Source organism: Ascaphus truei, chromosome 22 (genome assembly GCF_040206685.1).
Source record: "Ascaphus truei isolate aAscTru1 chromosome 22, aAscTru1.hap1, whole genome shotgun sequence".
Taxonomy (NCBI): domain Eukaryota; kingdom Metazoa; phylum Chordata; class Amphibia; order Anura; family Ascaphidae; genus Ascaphus; species Ascaphus truei.
Window position 1 is genome coordinate 12,508,784 of NC_134504.1, and position 17,895 is coordinate 12,526,678.

The following is a 17,895-nucleotide window of genomic DNA, read 5'->3' on the forward strand; positions in this document are numbered from 1 at the left end:
ACGTAACCCCAAAGTTACGGAGGAGCTACGGGTAAAAGGCCCCAACGAACAATGCCGCCTAGGGCAGCTCCAATAAGCCAACCTCTGGATCCTAGAAGCCCATGCTTCGTTCCACAGAGACTATTCAGAGACAGTTATAGCCTCAATGGGAGAGGCTAAGCCTCAGGACTCTGTGTATTACCCCCAGAGGGAGTAGCTGGAGAACCGCTCAGATGGAGCCAAAGGGTTAGGCATCCTCCCAATAAGATGACCTATGATTATGTTGGGGCACCCCACTGGTCTCAGGATAAAATACGCTCAGTGATGTTCACCGAGCTGTATAATCTTATGTAAAGTCATACAATGTGATAAGATTGTACACACCCACTGCATTTTTATTGTGTAATTATATGTTGATGGTTACATTGTTCCCAAGCAGGGGGTGTTGGGGTTTTCACTAGGGGGAGGATGTAGCCATGTCTCCATTTGGCACCCTCCCTTCCTCCTCACTATGTTGCTCTGCAGGGGAACTACACTCCCCAGAATGCCCCAGGAGCTGGTCATGTGACACAGTACAGCCAATAGGGCTGCTAGAATCTCCTGAGGGGAGATTGGAACGTTGGGAGCACTTGAAGTGCAAGCTGACAGTTAGTTCAGTTGGAGCCAGGACTGAGACAGGGAAGATAAGATCTGGGTGTCAGGGTGCCACTGACAAAGTCATATTAACCCCCTTAGGTCCAAGATAGTTCCCAATCACCTAATTCGATTGTGGTTGCTTCAGGGAAACCCCTAGCTAGGGACATTCCCCATTAGCTGTATATATATTTAATTTATAGTGCCAGTGAAGACGCCATAGTGTGAAGCATAGGCTAAAGTGCACCAACGGTTAGCACTACCATACACACTTTTGGGTGGGCCTTGACATTTGGTAAAAGGACATCAGGTTATTGGTGCCAAGCACCCGTTGTACTGGGGTGGTGGTGTGGTGGTGGGTGGGTGTGTGTGTATATATATAGATATATATATATATAGTGGGGTAGTACTATTATATCCTGTTCAGTAAAACCTGCTAGTTTCTACTGGTTTGTGTTTATCATATTGTCCTGCACGGGGTTATCCCACATTGTTATGATCCCGCGCAGGTGGAGGCACTGCCGTCAACCGGATCAGGTACACCCCAGGCTCCCAGTAGCGGAGGCTCAGGCCTCCTGTGAGCCGCAGGTAACACACACACACCTTAGCCGCTATATCTCGCAGGTGGTGGGGGAAAGTGCGTTACATATATGTGGCAGGGATCCCACCAATGAATCCTTCCCCCATCCCTGACAAGTGGTTAGCAGACAGGTTACTTTCACACAGCTCAATAACGAGGCAATCTGATAATAGTTTATTATGGTGCGTTCCAACACAGCATGATGCCGAATACAGGCGAGAAAAACCCAGGACACCCCAGACACACAAGTGGCAAAGGTGGACAGTGCCATCACACCCCCAGTCATCACAGTACTAAACAGAGCACACTAAATGAAATCCACACACCAGACGGCAGCGTGTGTGACGTACACTGCGCGGTAATAATGACTCCACGTATACACATTGGATGGGTTGTTAGTATGTACTGCGGCCTCTTCTCTTCCCCTCCGGTAATAGATGTTCAACAGGACAGGTTAAAGAAAACAAAACTGCAACCACCATGGTCTGTTTGTGATAATAAAACCATTTCAATTCAAATGACATAAGCAGTGGCTATAATGGTGTTACTTGCTGCGCAGATTGGAGCAGCAGGCATACGCTCTTGTGATTCCACCCAAGAGGTGGCTGTATGAATGACCAGAACTAGAGAACGGTCTAATTATAAGCTATTCTAAAGCCAGCCCAGGTGTAAAGACACAGATCTGTTTACTAATAGAGAGTTAAACAACATGTCAGCACAAAGTACGGTGCCTGGATCTGGCTCCTCATTTCTCAGCGAGAAGGGGGTTAGAGCTGGTCCTGGGGGGCTGTGTTACAGAACTGGTCATTATGTGGGGGGCGGGGGGGGGACGGGACAGCGGCACAGATCTGGTCCTTGAGGGGGGGGGGGGGAGGGGGGGTTGATGACCGAGCTGGATTTGTGGGTTGTGGGAGGTGGTACAGAAAAGAGCCGTTGCATGAATCTAGTGTTTTACTACAGCAGGTCTGCTAGAGATTACATGCTTCACACGAGGGGGGGGGGGGGGGGGGCATGTAATGCCAGAAGTGGAGGAGCTTGGAGGGTTACATGTCCTGGCATCAGGACTCCAGGTGCTGGCATCAGTCAAAGGAGATGAGCTGGGCTTCACTTCTGCCACCACCCTGCTGCCCATGAGGTGCCTGCTGCTGCTGCTGGGGCTGCTGCTGGCCAGCTCCCACCGGCATCTGTAACAGAACTAGGAGGTTACCCACTGCGCCGACACCAAACCCACGGGTCACCCACAGACACTGGCACTTACCGGCTGATACATGGGCTGCTGACCGCCCAGGAAGGGCTGCTGAGAAGGCAGGTTGCTCAGAGCTGGATCCTGCCCGGGGAGAGTGGACATGAGGTTCTGAGGAGGGAAAATGGGAGCAGTGAGGAGGAGGAGAGGGAGCAGTGAGGAGGGGGAGAGGGAGCAGTGAGGAGGGGGAGAGGGAGCAGTGAGGAGGAGGAGAGGGAGCAGTGAGGAGGAGGAGAGGGAGCAGTGAGGAGGAGGAGAGGGAGCAGTGAGGAGGAGGAGAGGGAGCAGTGAGGAGGAGGAGAGGGAGCAGTGAGGAGGAGGAGAGGGAGCAGTGAGGAGGGGGAGAGGGAGCAGTGAGGAGGAGGAGAGGGAGCAGTGAGGAGGAGGAGAGGGAGCAGTGAGGAGGAGGAGAGGGGGCAGTGAGGAGGAGGAGAGGGGGCAGTGAGGAGGAGGAGAGGGAGCAGTGAGGAGGAGGAGAGGGAGCAGTGAGGAGGAGGAGAGGGAGCAGTGAGGAGGAGGAGAGGGAGCAGTGAGGAGGAGGAGAGGGAGCAGTGAGGAGGAGGAGAGGGAGCAGTGAGGAGGAGGAGAGGGAGCAGTGAGGAGGAGGAGAGGGAGCAGTGAGGAGGAGGAGAGGGAGCAGTGAGGAGGAGGAGAGGGAGCAGTGAGGAGGAGGAGAGGGAGCAGTGAGGAGGGGGAGAGGGAGCAGTGAGGAGGGGGAGAGGGAGCAGTGAGGAGGGGGAGAGGGAGCAGTGAGGAGGGGGAGAGGGAGCAGTGAGGAGGGGGAGAGGGAGCAGTGAGGAGGGGGAGAGGGAGCAGTGAGGAGGGGGAGAGGGAGCAGTGAGGAGGGGGAGAGGGAGCAGTGAGGAGGGGGAGAGGGAGCAGTGAGGAGGGGGAGAGGGAGCAGTGAGGAGGGGGAGAGGGAGCAGTGAGGAGGGGGAGAGGGAGCAGTGAGGAGGGGGAGAGGGGAGCAGTGATAAGGGGGAGAGGGAGCAATGAGTAGGGGGGAGAGGGAGCAGTGTGGGGAATAGAGAGCAATGAGGAGAGAGAGCAGTATGGAGGGGGAAAGGAAGCAGGAAGGAGGGGGAAAGGAAGCAGGAAGGAGGGGGAAAGGAAGCAGGAAGGAGGAGGGGGAAAGGAAGCAGGAAGGAGGATAGGGAAAGGAAGCAGGAAGGAGGAGGGGGAGATGGAGCAGTGTGGAGGATAGAGAGCAGTGAAGAGGATGAGGAGGAGAGGGGTCTGACTGTGGGGAACAGCTCCCATACACATCCCACCCAAACCCCACAGACAGCAGGGACAGGGACTGCTCCCACACACACATCCCACCCAAACCCCACAGACAGCAGGGACAGGGACTGCTCCCACACACATCCCACCCAAACCCCACAGACTGCAGGGACAGGGACTGCTCCCACACACATCCCACCCAAACCCCACAGACAGCAGGGACAGGGACTGCTCCCACACACACACCCCACCCAAACCCCACAGACAGCAGGGACAGGGACTGCTCCCACACACACACCCCACCCAAACCCCACAGGCGACAGGGACAGGGACTGCTCCCACACACACATCCCACCCAAACCCCACAGACAGCAGGGACAGGGACTGCTCCCATACACATCCCACCCAAACCCCACAGACAGCAAGGACAGGGACTGCTCCCACACACACATCACCACCCAAACCCCACAGACAGCAGGGACAGGGACTGCTCCCACACACATCCCACCCAAACCCCACAGACTGCAGGGACAGGGACTGCTCCCCCACACACATCCCACCCAAACCCCACAGACAGCAGGGACAGGGACTGCTCCCATACACATCCCACCCAAACCCCACAGACAGCAGGGACAGGGACTGCTCCCACACACACATCCCACCCAAACCCCACAGACAGCAGGGACAGGGACTGCTCCCACACACATCCCACCCAAACCCCACAGACTGCAGGGACAGGGACTGCTCCCACACACACATCCCACCCAAACCCCACAGACTGCAGGGACAGGGACTGCTCCCACACACATCCCACCCAAACCCCACAGACAGCAGGGACAGGGACTGCTCCCACACACATCCCACCCAAACCCCACAGACTGCAGGGACAGGGACTGCTCCCCCACACACATCCCACCCAAACCCCACAGACTGCAGGGACAGGGACTGCTCCCACACACACATCCCACCCAAACCCCACAGACAGCAGGGACAGGGACTGCGCCCACACTCATATCCCACCCAAACCCCACAGACAGCAGGGACAGGGACTGCTCCCACACACACATCCCACCCAAACCCCACAGACAGCAAGGACAGGGACTGCTCCCACACACATCCCACCCAAACCCCACAGACTGCAGGGACAGGGACTGCTCCCACACACACATCCCACCCAAACCCCACAGACTGCAGGGACAGGGACTGCTCCCACACACATCCCACCCAAACCCCACAGACAGCAGGGACAGGGACTGCTCCCACACACATCCCACCCAAACCCCAAAGACAGCAGGGACAGGGACTGCTCCCACACACATCCCACCCAAACCCCACAGACTGCAGGGACAGGGACTGCTCCCACACACACATCCCACCCAAACCCCACAGACAGCAGGGACAGGGACTGCTCCCACACACATCCCACCCAAACCCCACAGACTGCAGGGACAGGGACTGCTCCCACACACACATCCCACCCAAACCCCACAGACTGCAGGGACAAGGACTGCTCCCACACACACATCCCACCCAAACCCCACAGACAGCAGGGACAGGGACTGCTCCCACACACACATCCCACCCAAACCCCACAGACAGCAGGGACAGGGACTGCTCCCACACACACATCCCACCCAAACCCCACAGACTGCAGGGACAGGGACTGCTCCCACACACATCCCACCCAAACCCCACAGACAGCAGGGACAGGGACTGCTCCCACACACATCCCACCCAAACCCCACAGACTGCAGGGACAGGGACTGCTCCCCCACACACATCCCACCCAAACCCCACAGACTGCAGGGACAGGGACTGCTCCCACACACACATCCCACCCAAACCCCACAGACAGCAGGGACAGGGACTGCTCCCCCACACACATCCCACCCAAACCCCACAGACAGCAGGGACAGGGACTGCGCCCCACACTCATATCCCACCCAAACCCCACAGACAGCAGGGACAGGGACTGCTCCCACACACACATCCCACCCAAACCCCACAGACAGCAAGGACAGGGACTGCTCCCACACACATCCCACCCAAACCCCACAGACTGCAGGGACAGGGACTGCTCCCACACACACATCCCACCCAAACCCCACAGACTGCAGGGACAGGGACTGCTCCCACACACATCCCACCCAAACCCCACAGACAGCAGGGACAGGGACTGCTCCCACACACATCCCACCCAAACCCCACAGACTGCAGGGACAGGGACTGCTCCCATACACATCCCACCCAAACCCCACAGACTGCAGGGACAGGGACTGCTCCCACACACACATCCCACCCAAACCCCACAGACAGCAGGGACAGGGACTGCTCCCACACACACATCCCACCCAAACCCCACAGACAGCAGGGACAGGGACTGCTCCCACACACACATCCCACCCAAACCCCACAGACAGCAGGGACAGGGACTGCTCCCACACACACATCCCACCCAAACCCCACAGACTGCAGGGACAGGGACTGCTCCCACACACACATCCCACCCAAACCCCACAGACTGCAGGGACAGGGACTGCTCCCACACACATCCCACCCAAACCCCACAGACTGCAGGGACAGGGACTGCTCCCACACACATCCCACCCAAACCCCACAGACAGCAGGGACTGGGACTGCTCCCACACACACATCCCACCCAAACCCCACAGACAGCAGGGACAGGGACTGCTCCCACACACACATCCCACCCAAACCCCACAGACAGCAGGGACAGGGACTGCTCCCACACACACATCCCACCCAAACCCCACAGACAGCAGGGACAGGGACTGCTCCCACACACACATCCCACCCAAACCCCACAGACTGCAGGGACAGGGACTGCTCCCATACACACATCCCACCCAAACCCCACAGACAGCAGGGACAGGGACTGCTCCCACACACACATCCCACCCAAACCCCACAGACTGCAGGGACAGGGACTGCTCCCACACACATCCCACCCAAACCCCACAGACAGCAGGGACAGGGACTGCTCCCACACACACATCCCACCCAAACCCCACAGACAGCAGGGAGAGGGACTGCTCCCACACACATCCCACCCAAACCCCACAGACAGCAGGGACAGGGACTGCTCCCACACACACATCCCACCCAAACCCCACAGACAGCAGGGACAGGGACTGCTCCCACACACATCCCACCCAAACCCCACAGACAGCAGGGACAGGGACTGCTCCCACACACACATCCCACCCAAACCCCACAGACAGCAGGGACCGGGACTGCTCCCACACACATCCCACCCAAACCCCACAGACAGCAGGGACTGGGACTGCTCCCACACACACATCCCACCCAAACCCCACAGACAGCAGGGACAGGGACTGCTCCCACACACATCCCACCCAAACCCCACAGACAGCAGGGACAGGGACTGCTCCCACACACACATCCCACCCAAACCCCACAGACTGCAGGGACAGGTACTGCTCCCACACACACATCCCACCCAAACCCCACAGACAGCAGGGACAGGGACTGCTCCCACACACACATCCACCCAAACCCCACAGACTGCAGGGACAGGGACTGTTCCCACATACATCCCACCCAAACCCCACAGACAGCAGGGACAGGGACTGCTCCCACACACATCCCACCCAAACCCCACAGACAGCAGGGACAGGGACTGCTCCCACACACACATCCCACCCAAACCCCACAGACTGCAGTGACAGGGACTGCTCCCACACACATCCCACCCAAACCCCACAGACAGCAGGGACAGGGACTGCTCCCACACACACATCCCACCCAAACCCCACAGACAGCAGGGACAGGGACTGCTCCCACACACACATCCCACCCAAACCCCACAGACAGCAGGGACAGGGACTGCTCCCACACACACATCCCACCCAAACCCCACAGACAGCAGGGACAGGGACTGCTCCCACACACACATCCCACCCAAACCCCACAGACTGCAGGGACAGGGACTGTTCCCACATACATCCCACCCAAACCCCACAGACTGCAGGGACAGGGACTGCTCCCACACACACACCCCACCCAAACCCCACAGACAGCAGGGACAGGGACTGCTCCCCCACACATCCCACCCAAACCCCACAGACAGGGACAGGGACTGCTCCCATACACATCCCACCCAAACCCCACAGACAGGGACAGGGACTGCTCCCACACACATCCCACCCAAACCCCACAGACAGCAGGGACAGGGACTGCTCCCACACACATCCCACCCAAACCCCACAGACAGCAGGGACAGGGACTGCTCCCCCGCACATCCCACCCAAACCCCACAGACAGCAGGGACAGGGACTGCTCCCATACACACATCCCACCCAAACCCCACAGACAGCAGGGACAGGGACTGCTCCCACACACCCCACCCAAACCCCACAGGCGACAGGGGCAGGGACTGCTCCCACACACACATCCCACCCAAACCCCACAGACTGCAGGGACAGGGACTGCTCCCACTCACACATCCCACCCAAACCCCACAGACTGCAGGGACAGGGACTGCTCCCACACACACATCCCACCCAAACCCCACAGACTGCAGGGACAGGGACTGCTCCCACACACATCCCACCCAAACCCCACAGACAGCAGGGACAGGGACTGCTCCCACACGCCCATCCCACCCAAACCCCACAGGCTGCAGGGACAGGGACTGCTCCCACACACACATCCCACCCAAACCCCACAGACAGCAGGGACAGGGACTGCTCCCACACACATCCCACCCAAACCCCACAGACAGCAGGGACTGGGACTGCTCCCACACACACACATCCCACCCAAACCCCACAGACAGGGACAGGGACTGCTCCCACACACACATCCCACCCAAACCCCACAGACAGCAGGGACAGGGACTGCTCCCACACACATCCCACCCAAACCCCACAGACAGGGACAGGGACTGCTCCCACACACACATCCCACCCAAACCCCACAGACAGGGACAGGGACTGCTCCCCCACACATCCCACCCAAACCCCACAGACAGCAGGGACAGGGACTGCTCCCCCACACATCCCACCCAAACCCCACAGACAGCAGGGACAGGGACTGCTCCCACACACATCCCACCCAAACCCCACAGACAACAGGGACTGCTCCCCCACACATCCCACCCAAACCCCACAGACTGCAGGGACAGGGACTGCTCCCCCACACACATCCCATCCAAACCCCACAGACAGCAGGGACAGGGACTGCTCCCACACACATCCCACCCAAACCCCACAGACAGGGACAGGGACTGCTCCCACACACACATCCCACCCAAACCCCACAGACTGCAGGGACAGGGACTGCTCCCACACACACATCCCACCCAAACCCCACAGACAGGGACAGGGACTGCTCCCACACACACATCCCACCCAAACCCCACAGACAGCAGGGACAGGGACTGCTCCCACACACATCCCACCCAAACCCCACAGACAGCAGGGACAGGGACTGCTCCCACACACATCCCACCCAAACCCCACAGACAGGGACAGGGACTGCTCCCACACACACATCCCACCCAAACCCCACAGACAGGGACAGGGACTGCTCCCACACACACATCCCACCCAAACCCCACAGACTGCAGGGACAGGGACTGCTCCCACACACACATCCCACCCAAACCCCACAGACAGCAGGGACAGGGACTGCTCCCACACACACATCCCACCCAAACCCCACAGACAGCAGGGACAGGGACTGCTCCCACACACACATCCCACCCAAACCCCACAGACAGCAGGGACAGGGACTGCTCCCCCACACACATCCCACTCAAACCCCACAGACAGCAGGGACAGGGACTGCTCCCACACACATCCCACCCAAACCCCACAGACAGCAGGGACAGGGACTGCTCCCCCACACATCCCACCCAAACCCCACAGACAGTAGGGACAGGGACTGCTCCCACACACACATCCCACCCAAACCCCACAGACAGCAGGGACAGGGACTGCTCCCACACACATCCCACCCAAACCCCACAGACAGGGACAGGGACTGCTCCCATACACATCCCACCCAAACCCCACAGACAGCAGGGACAGGGACTGCTCCCACACACACATCCCACCCAAACCCCACAGACAGGGACAGGGACTGCTCCCACACACACATCCCACCCAAACCCCACAGACAGCAGGGACAGGGACTGCTCCCACACACATCCCACCCAAACCCCACAGACTGCAGGGACAGGGACTGCTCCCACACACACACCCCACCCAAACCCCACAGACAGCAGGGACAGGGACTGCTCCCACACACACCCCACCCAAACCCCACAGACAGCAGGGACAGGGACTGCTCCCCCACACACATCCCACTCAAACCCCACAGACAGCAGGGACAGGGACTGCTCCCACACACATCCCACCCAAACCCCACAGACAGCAGGGACAGGGACTGCTCCCACACACATCCCACCCAAACCCCACAGACAGCAGGGACAGGGACTGCTCCCATACACATCCCACCCAAACCCCACAGACAGCAGGGACAGGGACTGCTCCCACACACATCCCACCCAAACCCCACAGACAGCAGGGACAGGGACTGCTCCCACACACACATCCCACCCAAACCCCACAGACAGCAGGGACAGGGACTGCTCCCACACACATCCCACCCAAACCCCACAGACAGCAGGGACAGGGACTGCTCCCATACACATCCCACCCAAACCCCACAGACAGCAGGGACAGGGACTGCTCCCACACACACATCCCACCCAAACCCCACAGACTGCAGGGACAGGGACTGCTCCCATACACACATCCCACCCAAACCCCACAGACAGCAGGGACAGGGACTGCTCCCACACACATCCCACCCAAACCCCACAGACAGCAGGGACAGGGACTGCTCCCCCACACATCCCACCCAAACCCCACAGACAGCAGGGACAGGGACTGCTCCCCCACACACATCCCACCCAAACCCCACAGACTGCAGGGACAGGGACTGCTCCCACACACACATCCCACCCAAACCCCACAGACAGCAGGGACAGGGACTGCTCCCACACACATCCCACCCAAACCCCACAGACAGCAGGGACAGGGACTGCTCCCATACACATCCCACCCAAACCCCACAGACAGCAGGGACAGGGACTGCTCCCACACACACATCCCACCCAAACCCCACAGACAGCAGGGACAGGGACTGCTCCCATACACACATCCCACCCAAACCCCACAGACAGCAGGGACAGGGACTGCTCCCACACACATCCCACCCAAACCCCACAGACAGCAGGGACAGGGACTGCTCCCACACACACATCCCACCCAAACCCCACAGACAGCAGGGACAGGGACTGCTCCCACACACACATCTCACCCAAACCCCACAGACAGGAGGGACAGGGACTGCTCCCACACACATCCCACCCAAACCCCACAGACAGCAGGGACAGGGACTGCTCCCACACACATCCCACCCAAACCCCACAGACAGCAGGGACAGGGACTGCTCCCACACACACATCCCACCCAAACCCCACAGACAGCAGGGACAGGGACTGCTCCCCCACACATCCCACCCAAACCCCACAGACTGCAGGGACAGGGACTGCTCCCCCACACACATCCCACCCAAACCCCACAGACAGCAGGGACAGGGACTGCTCCCACACACATCCCACCCAAACCCCACAGACAGGGACAGGGACTGCTCCCACACACACATCCCACCCAAACCCCACAGACAGGGACAGGGACTGCTCCCCCACACACATCCCACCCAAACCCCACAGACAGCAGGGACAGGGACTGCTCCCACACACATCCCACCCAAACCCCACAGACAGCAGGGACAGGGACTGCTCCCACACACATCCCACCCAAACCCCACAGACAGCAGGGACAGGGACTGCTCCCACACACATCCCACCCAAACCCCACAGACAGCAGGGACAGGGACTGCTCCCATACACATCCCACCCAAACCCCACAGACAGCAGGGACAGGGACTGCTCCCACACACACATCCCACCCAAACCCCACAGACAGCAGGGACAGGGACTGCTCCCATACACATCCCACCCAAACCCCACAGACAGCAGGGACAGGGACTGCTCCCACACACATCCCACCCAAACCCCACAGACAGCAGGGACAGGGGACTGCTCCCACACACATCCCACCCAAACCCCACAGACAGCAGGGACAGGGACTGCTCCCACACACATCCCACCCAAACCCCACAGACTGCAGGGACAGGGACTGCTCCCCCACACACATCCCACCCAAACCCCACAGACAGCAGGGACAGGGACTGCTCCCACACACATCCCACCCAAACCCCACAGACAGCAGGGACAGGGACTGCTCCCACACACACATCCCACCCAAACCCCACAGACAGCAGGGACAGGGACTGCTCCCACACACACACCCCACCCAAACCCCACAGACAGCAGGGACAGGGACTGCTCCCATACACACATCCCACCCAAACCCCACAGACAGCAGGGACTGGGACTGCTCCCACACACATCCCACCCAAACCCCCACAGACAGCAGGGACAGGGACTGCTCCCACACATACATCCCACCCAAACCCCACAGGCTGCAGGGACAGGGACTGCTCCCACACACATCCCACCCAAACCCCACAGACAGCAGGGACAGGGACTGCTCCCACACACATCCCACCCAAACCCCACAGACAGCAGGGACAGGGACTGCTCCCCACACACCCCACCCAAACCCCACAGACAGCAGGGACAGGGACTGCTCCCACACACACATCCCACCCAAACCCCACAGACAGCAGGGACAGGGACTGCTCCCACACACATCCCACCCAAACCCCACAGACAGCAGGGACAGGGACTGCTCCCACACACATCCACCCAAACCCCACAGACAGCAGGGACAGGGAATGCTCCCACACACATCCCACCCAAACCCCACAGACAGCAGGGACAGGGACTGCTCCCACACACACATCCCACCCAAACCCCACAGACTGCAGGGACAGGGACTGCTCCCCCCACACCCCACCCAAACCCCACAGACAGCAGGGACAGGGACTGCTCCCCACACACATCCCACCCAAACCCCACAGACAGCAGGGACAGGGACTGCTCCCACACACACATCCCACCCAAACCCCACAGACAGCAGGGACAGGGACTGCTCCACCACACACATCCCACCCAAACCCCACAGACAGCAGGGACAGGGACTGCTCCCACACACACATCCCACCCAACCCCACAGACAGCAGGGACAGGACCTGCTCCACACACACATCCCACCCAAACCCCACAGACAGCAGGGACTGGGCTCTCCACACACATCCCACCCAAACCCCACAGACAGCAGGGACAGGGACTGCTCCCACACACATCCCACCCAAACCCCACAGACAGCAGGGACAGGGACTGCTCCCACACACATCCCACCCAAACCCCACAAACAGCAGGGACAGGGACTGCTCCCACACACACATCACACCAGTCACATGGTCATTTAACTTCTGACCTGCTAGAGACCAGCAGCACATGATAATATAACCCCCGCAGCTCACAACCTGCAGCACTATAACGGGCAGAGCGATGTGCTGCACACTGGCACTGAGCTTTTACCTGCATATTGTACGGCTGATAACCCATTGGGACAGGCTGAGCACCCATGTAACCCATCCCACCAGTCGGAGGATTCTGGGACATCGGGGGGGAGGTTCTGGGGGGCCACGTTCTGCGGACAGAGAAACAGTAACTAGCTCAGCTTGGCACCCCAAAACACCGGGAACCCCAAGAGCTCTCAGATCACGGTGCCACCACGGAAAGCAACCAACGCCCCTCATCCCACCTACACTCATCCATCAACCCCCACACGGCCGCCCGCCCCAAACTCACCTGGTAGGCATGTGTTGGGGTGGGCTGGTAAGAGGTGTATGCCGGGTTAGTAGTTGGCACTGCCTGTCCCTGCTGGGCAGGAGGAGCAGCGCCCGGTGGGTACATGTACGCATTCACCATGCCGGGATCTATTAGAGAGAAGGAGCCCCTGTTACCGGGAACAAGCACCAGCTTCTTGGGTGGACACACGCGGCTCTCCCACGCGGCTCTCACCTGCACCCTGGACCTGCATCGAAGGGTAGGGCGCGGAACCTCCCTGCGCCGGCTGGGTCATGTACACGCCGTGCATGGGCGAGCCCTCCACCGAACCGGAGGGGCTGAAGGTGGGCGGGTACGCGCCGGACCCCGAGGGCTGGTACATGATTCCTCCCGATGCTGGCAGCGACTGCAGCTGCACAGAAACACCAGTGAGCGATCCGGCGAGCTGTCACGGTGCACGCGCCCGGGCAAGGACGGGGGGCCTACCTGGGCGTACGGGAGGGAGAAGGCTGGCATCTGGGCTCTCATCTGGATGGTTTGTTTCTGCTGCTCCAGCCGCATCTGTCTCTCCTTCTCCTGCTCCTGCAGGCGCTGGATCGCCAGCTGTCGCTGCATTTCCAGGTATTCCTGAAAAAGTGCAGGCTGGCGTCAGAGCGGCACTGCCGGTAACGCCACGGGCTGGCGGCAGAGCGGCACTGCCGGTAACGCCACGGGCTGGCGTCAGAGCGGCACTGCCGGTAACGCCACGGGCTGGTGGCAGAGCGGACTGCCGGTAACGCCACGGGCTGGCGGCAGAGCGGCACTGCCGGTAACGCCACGGGCTGGCGGCAGAGCGGCACTGCCGGAAACGCCACGGGCTGGCGGCAGAGCGGCACTGCCGGTAACGCCACGGGCTGGCGGCAGAGCGGCACTGCCGGAAACGCCACGGGCTGGCGGCAGAGCGGCACTGCCGGAAACGCCACGGGCTGGCGGCAGAGCAGCACTGCCGGAAACGCCACGGGCTGGCGGGCAGAGCGGCACTGCCGGAAACGCCACGGGCTGGCGACAGAGAGGCACTGCCGGAAACGCCACGGGCTGGCGGCAGAGCGGCACTGCCGGTAACGCCACGGGCTGGCATCAGAGCGGCACTGCCGGAAACGCCACGGGCTGGCGGCAGAGCGGCACTAGCCGGAAACGCCACGGGCTGGCGGCAGAGCGGCACTGCCGGAAACGCCACGGGCTGGCGGCAGAGCGGGCACTGCCGGAAACGCCACGGGCTGGCGGCAGAGCGGCACTGCCGGAAACGCCACGGGCTGGCGGCAGAGCGGCACTGCCGGAAACGCCCAGCCAGCAGGGGGGGGGTCAATAAGTGTCTACGCTCCGCACCCAGAGAGACAGGGAGCGAGGAGCTCACGAACCCCAATAACCCCGGTCACAGGTCAGGCTCCGGGACCTGCAGGAAGACTGGTGATCCAGTGCGACCCAAACCAAGGACAGGAGGAGGTGCTGCAGCTGACAGTGTCCCCCGTGACATGCCCGGCCCCCTCTCACCTGCTTTTTCTGCCTCATAATCTCCAGTTTCTGAGCCAGTTGAATCTGCCGCTGCCTCTCGGCCTCCTCTGCCGCATGGCGCAGCTTGTCTCCGTGCTCCTCGCGCAGCGCGTTCAGGGCCCCCCGCGCATCCCGGATCTGAGCCAGTTTGTCCTGCAGACCCTCATAGTACACTGCAGGGGAGACGGGAGGGGGATGAGCAGTGAGAGACAGGCACACAGGCTGAAGCAGAAGAATTTTAATGTGCCAAATTAGACCAACGTTTCGGCAGTAACACGCGGCCTTTGTCAAGGTGAGGGCTGTGGAGGGGGAGCAGTGTGTTAACTCCTTCCGCACGCACACATACATACCCTCTCTGACCACACACACCTCTGACCCCCTACACACACAAACCTCTGACCCCCTACACACAAACCTCTGACCCCCTACACACACACCTCTGACCCCCTACACACACACACACACCTCTGACCCCCCCCCCCACACACACACACGACCCCCTACACACACACACACACACACCACACACACACACACACACACACACACACACACACACACACCTGACCCCCTACACACACACACCTGACCCCTACACACACACACACACACACACACACACCTGACCCCCTACACACACACCTGACCCCCCTACACACACGACACACCTCTAACCCCCTACACACACACACACCCTCTGACCCCCTACACACACACACACACACACCTCTGACCCCCCACACACACACCTGACCCCCTACACACACACCTGACCCGCCCTACACACACACACCTGACCCCCTACACGCACACATGACCCCCTACACACACGCACCTCTGACCCCCTACACAAACACACACCTCTGACCCCCTACACACACACACACACCTGACCCCCTACACACACACACACACACTGACCCCCTACACACACACACACACACACACACACACACCACACACACACACACACACACACACACACCTACACACCTACACACACACCTACACACACACCTGACCCCCTACACACACCTGACCCCCCTACACACACCTGACCCCCTACACACACACACCTGACCCCCTACACACACACCTGACCCCCCTACACACACACACACCGGACCCCCTACACACACACCTGACCCCCTACACACACACACACCTCTAACCCCCTACACACACACACACCTCTGACCCCCTACACACACACACACACACCTCTGACCCCCCACACACACACCTGACCCCCCCTACACACACACACACCTGACCCCCTACACGCACACATGACCCCCTACACACACGCACCTCTGACCCCCTACACAAACACACACCTCTGACCCCCTACACACACACACACACAACCTGACCCCCTACACACACACACACACACCTGACCCCCTACACACACACACACACACCTGACCCCCTACACACACCTGACCCCCTACACACACCTGACACCCTACACACACACACACACCTGACCCCCTACACACACACCTGACCCCCTACACACACACCTGACCCCCCCCTACACACACACACACCTGACCCCCTACACACACACCTGCCCCCCCCCCCCCCCCACACACACGCGCGCCTCTCCCCGGTACATACAGCGCCTCTCGTCCAGCTGGTTCAGCAGCTCCAGGAGCTGGGGGTGCATGTTGTTGATGGACTGGAAGAGGGACAGGACGGCCGAGTCGTTGGTGATGCTGCGGCCGCGCATGTGGTTGCTTTTCATGCGGTTCACGAAGGTGGTGACTGCGTTCTGCAACGCCTTCAGGAACTGCTCGTGGTTCTCCTCCGACTCGCCGTTCTGGTACTGCTGCCGGAGGAGGGGGAGAGAGGTCAGCCCGACACCGCCACGCTCCCCTCCTCGGGGCTCTGCGCTGCTGGGGGGCGACCGCGGGGTACATACTAAGCACCCGGCACAGCCAGGACTTACCTCCATGACGCTCACCGTGCTCACCACGGGCACCTCGCACACCTGGACCGCCGGCTCCGACATGGGCACCGGGGCGGACGGGGTGGGGACTCTTCCTCACCTCCTCCTGCTTCTTCTCCCAATAATTGCGATTCAGGTAACGAGCGAGCTGCAGGGGGGGGGGGGGGGGGGGGGGGGGGGGGGAGAACAAAAGGAGGCGTGAGAGGGAGCAAGAGAAGAAAGAGGAGGCAGAGGAGAAAGAGGACGTGAGAGGAGGGGGGGGGGGGGGAGAAAGAGGACGCGAGAGGAGGGAGGGGGAGAAAGAGGACACGATAGGAGGGGGGGGGAGAAAGAGGACGCGAGAGGAGGGAGAAAGAGGACGCGAGAGGAGGGGGGAGAAAGAGGACGCGAGAGGAGGGGGGGGAAAGAGGACGCGAGAGGAGGGGGGGGGAAAGAGGACGCGAGAGGAGGGGGGGGAAAGAGGACGCGAGAGGAGGGGGGGGGAAAGAGGACGCGAGAGGAGGGGGGGGGAAAGAGGGACGCGAGAGGAGGGGGGGGGAAAGAGGACGCAAGAGGAGGGGGGGGAAGAGGACGCAAGAGGAGGGGGGGGGAAGAGGACGCAAGAGGAGGGGGGGGGAGAAAGAGGATGCGAGAGGAGGGGGGGGGGAGAAAGAGGACGCGAGAGGAGGGGGGGGAGAAGAGGACGCGAGAGGAGGGGGGGGAGAAAGAGGACAGGAGAGGAGGGGGGGAGAAAGAGGACGAGGAGAGGAGGGGGGGGAGAAAGAGGACGCGAGAGGAGGGGGGGAGAAAGAGGACGCGAGAGGGAGGGGGGGGGGGGGGGGGGAGAAAGAGGACGCGAGAGATGGGGGGGGAGAAAGATGACGCGAGAGAGGAGG

The 17,895-nt window shown here is 60.7% G+C and overlaps 1 protein-coding gene across 1 annotated transcript in view; it reads right to left on the bottom strand.

Annotated features, from left to right (window-relative positions):
* Window positions 1-1,343: 1,343 nt before the first annotated feature.
* Window positions 1,344-17,895, bottom strand: part of HGS (hepatocyte growth factor-regulated tyrosine kinase substrate) — a 25,123-nt gene continuing 8,571 nt past the window's right edge. Inside the window, 11 exon segments of the mRNA XM_075579736.1 lie at window positions 1,344-2,376; window positions 2,451-2,546; window positions 13,285-13,374; window positions 13,376-13,396; window positions 13,558-13,685; window positions 13,771-13,948; window positions 14,023-14,163; window positions 15,067-15,239; window positions 16,690-16,900; window positions 17,021-17,107; window positions 17,109-17,168. Coding sequence (XP_075435851.1) covers window positions 2,272-2,376; window positions 2,451-2,546; window positions 13,285-13,374; window positions 13,376-13,396; window positions 13,558-13,685; window positions 13,771-13,948; window positions 14,023-14,163; window positions 15,067-15,239; window positions 16,690-16,900; window positions 17,021-17,107; window positions 17,109-17,168 — 1,290 coding nt within the window. The 3' untranslated portion in view covers window positions 1,344-2,271.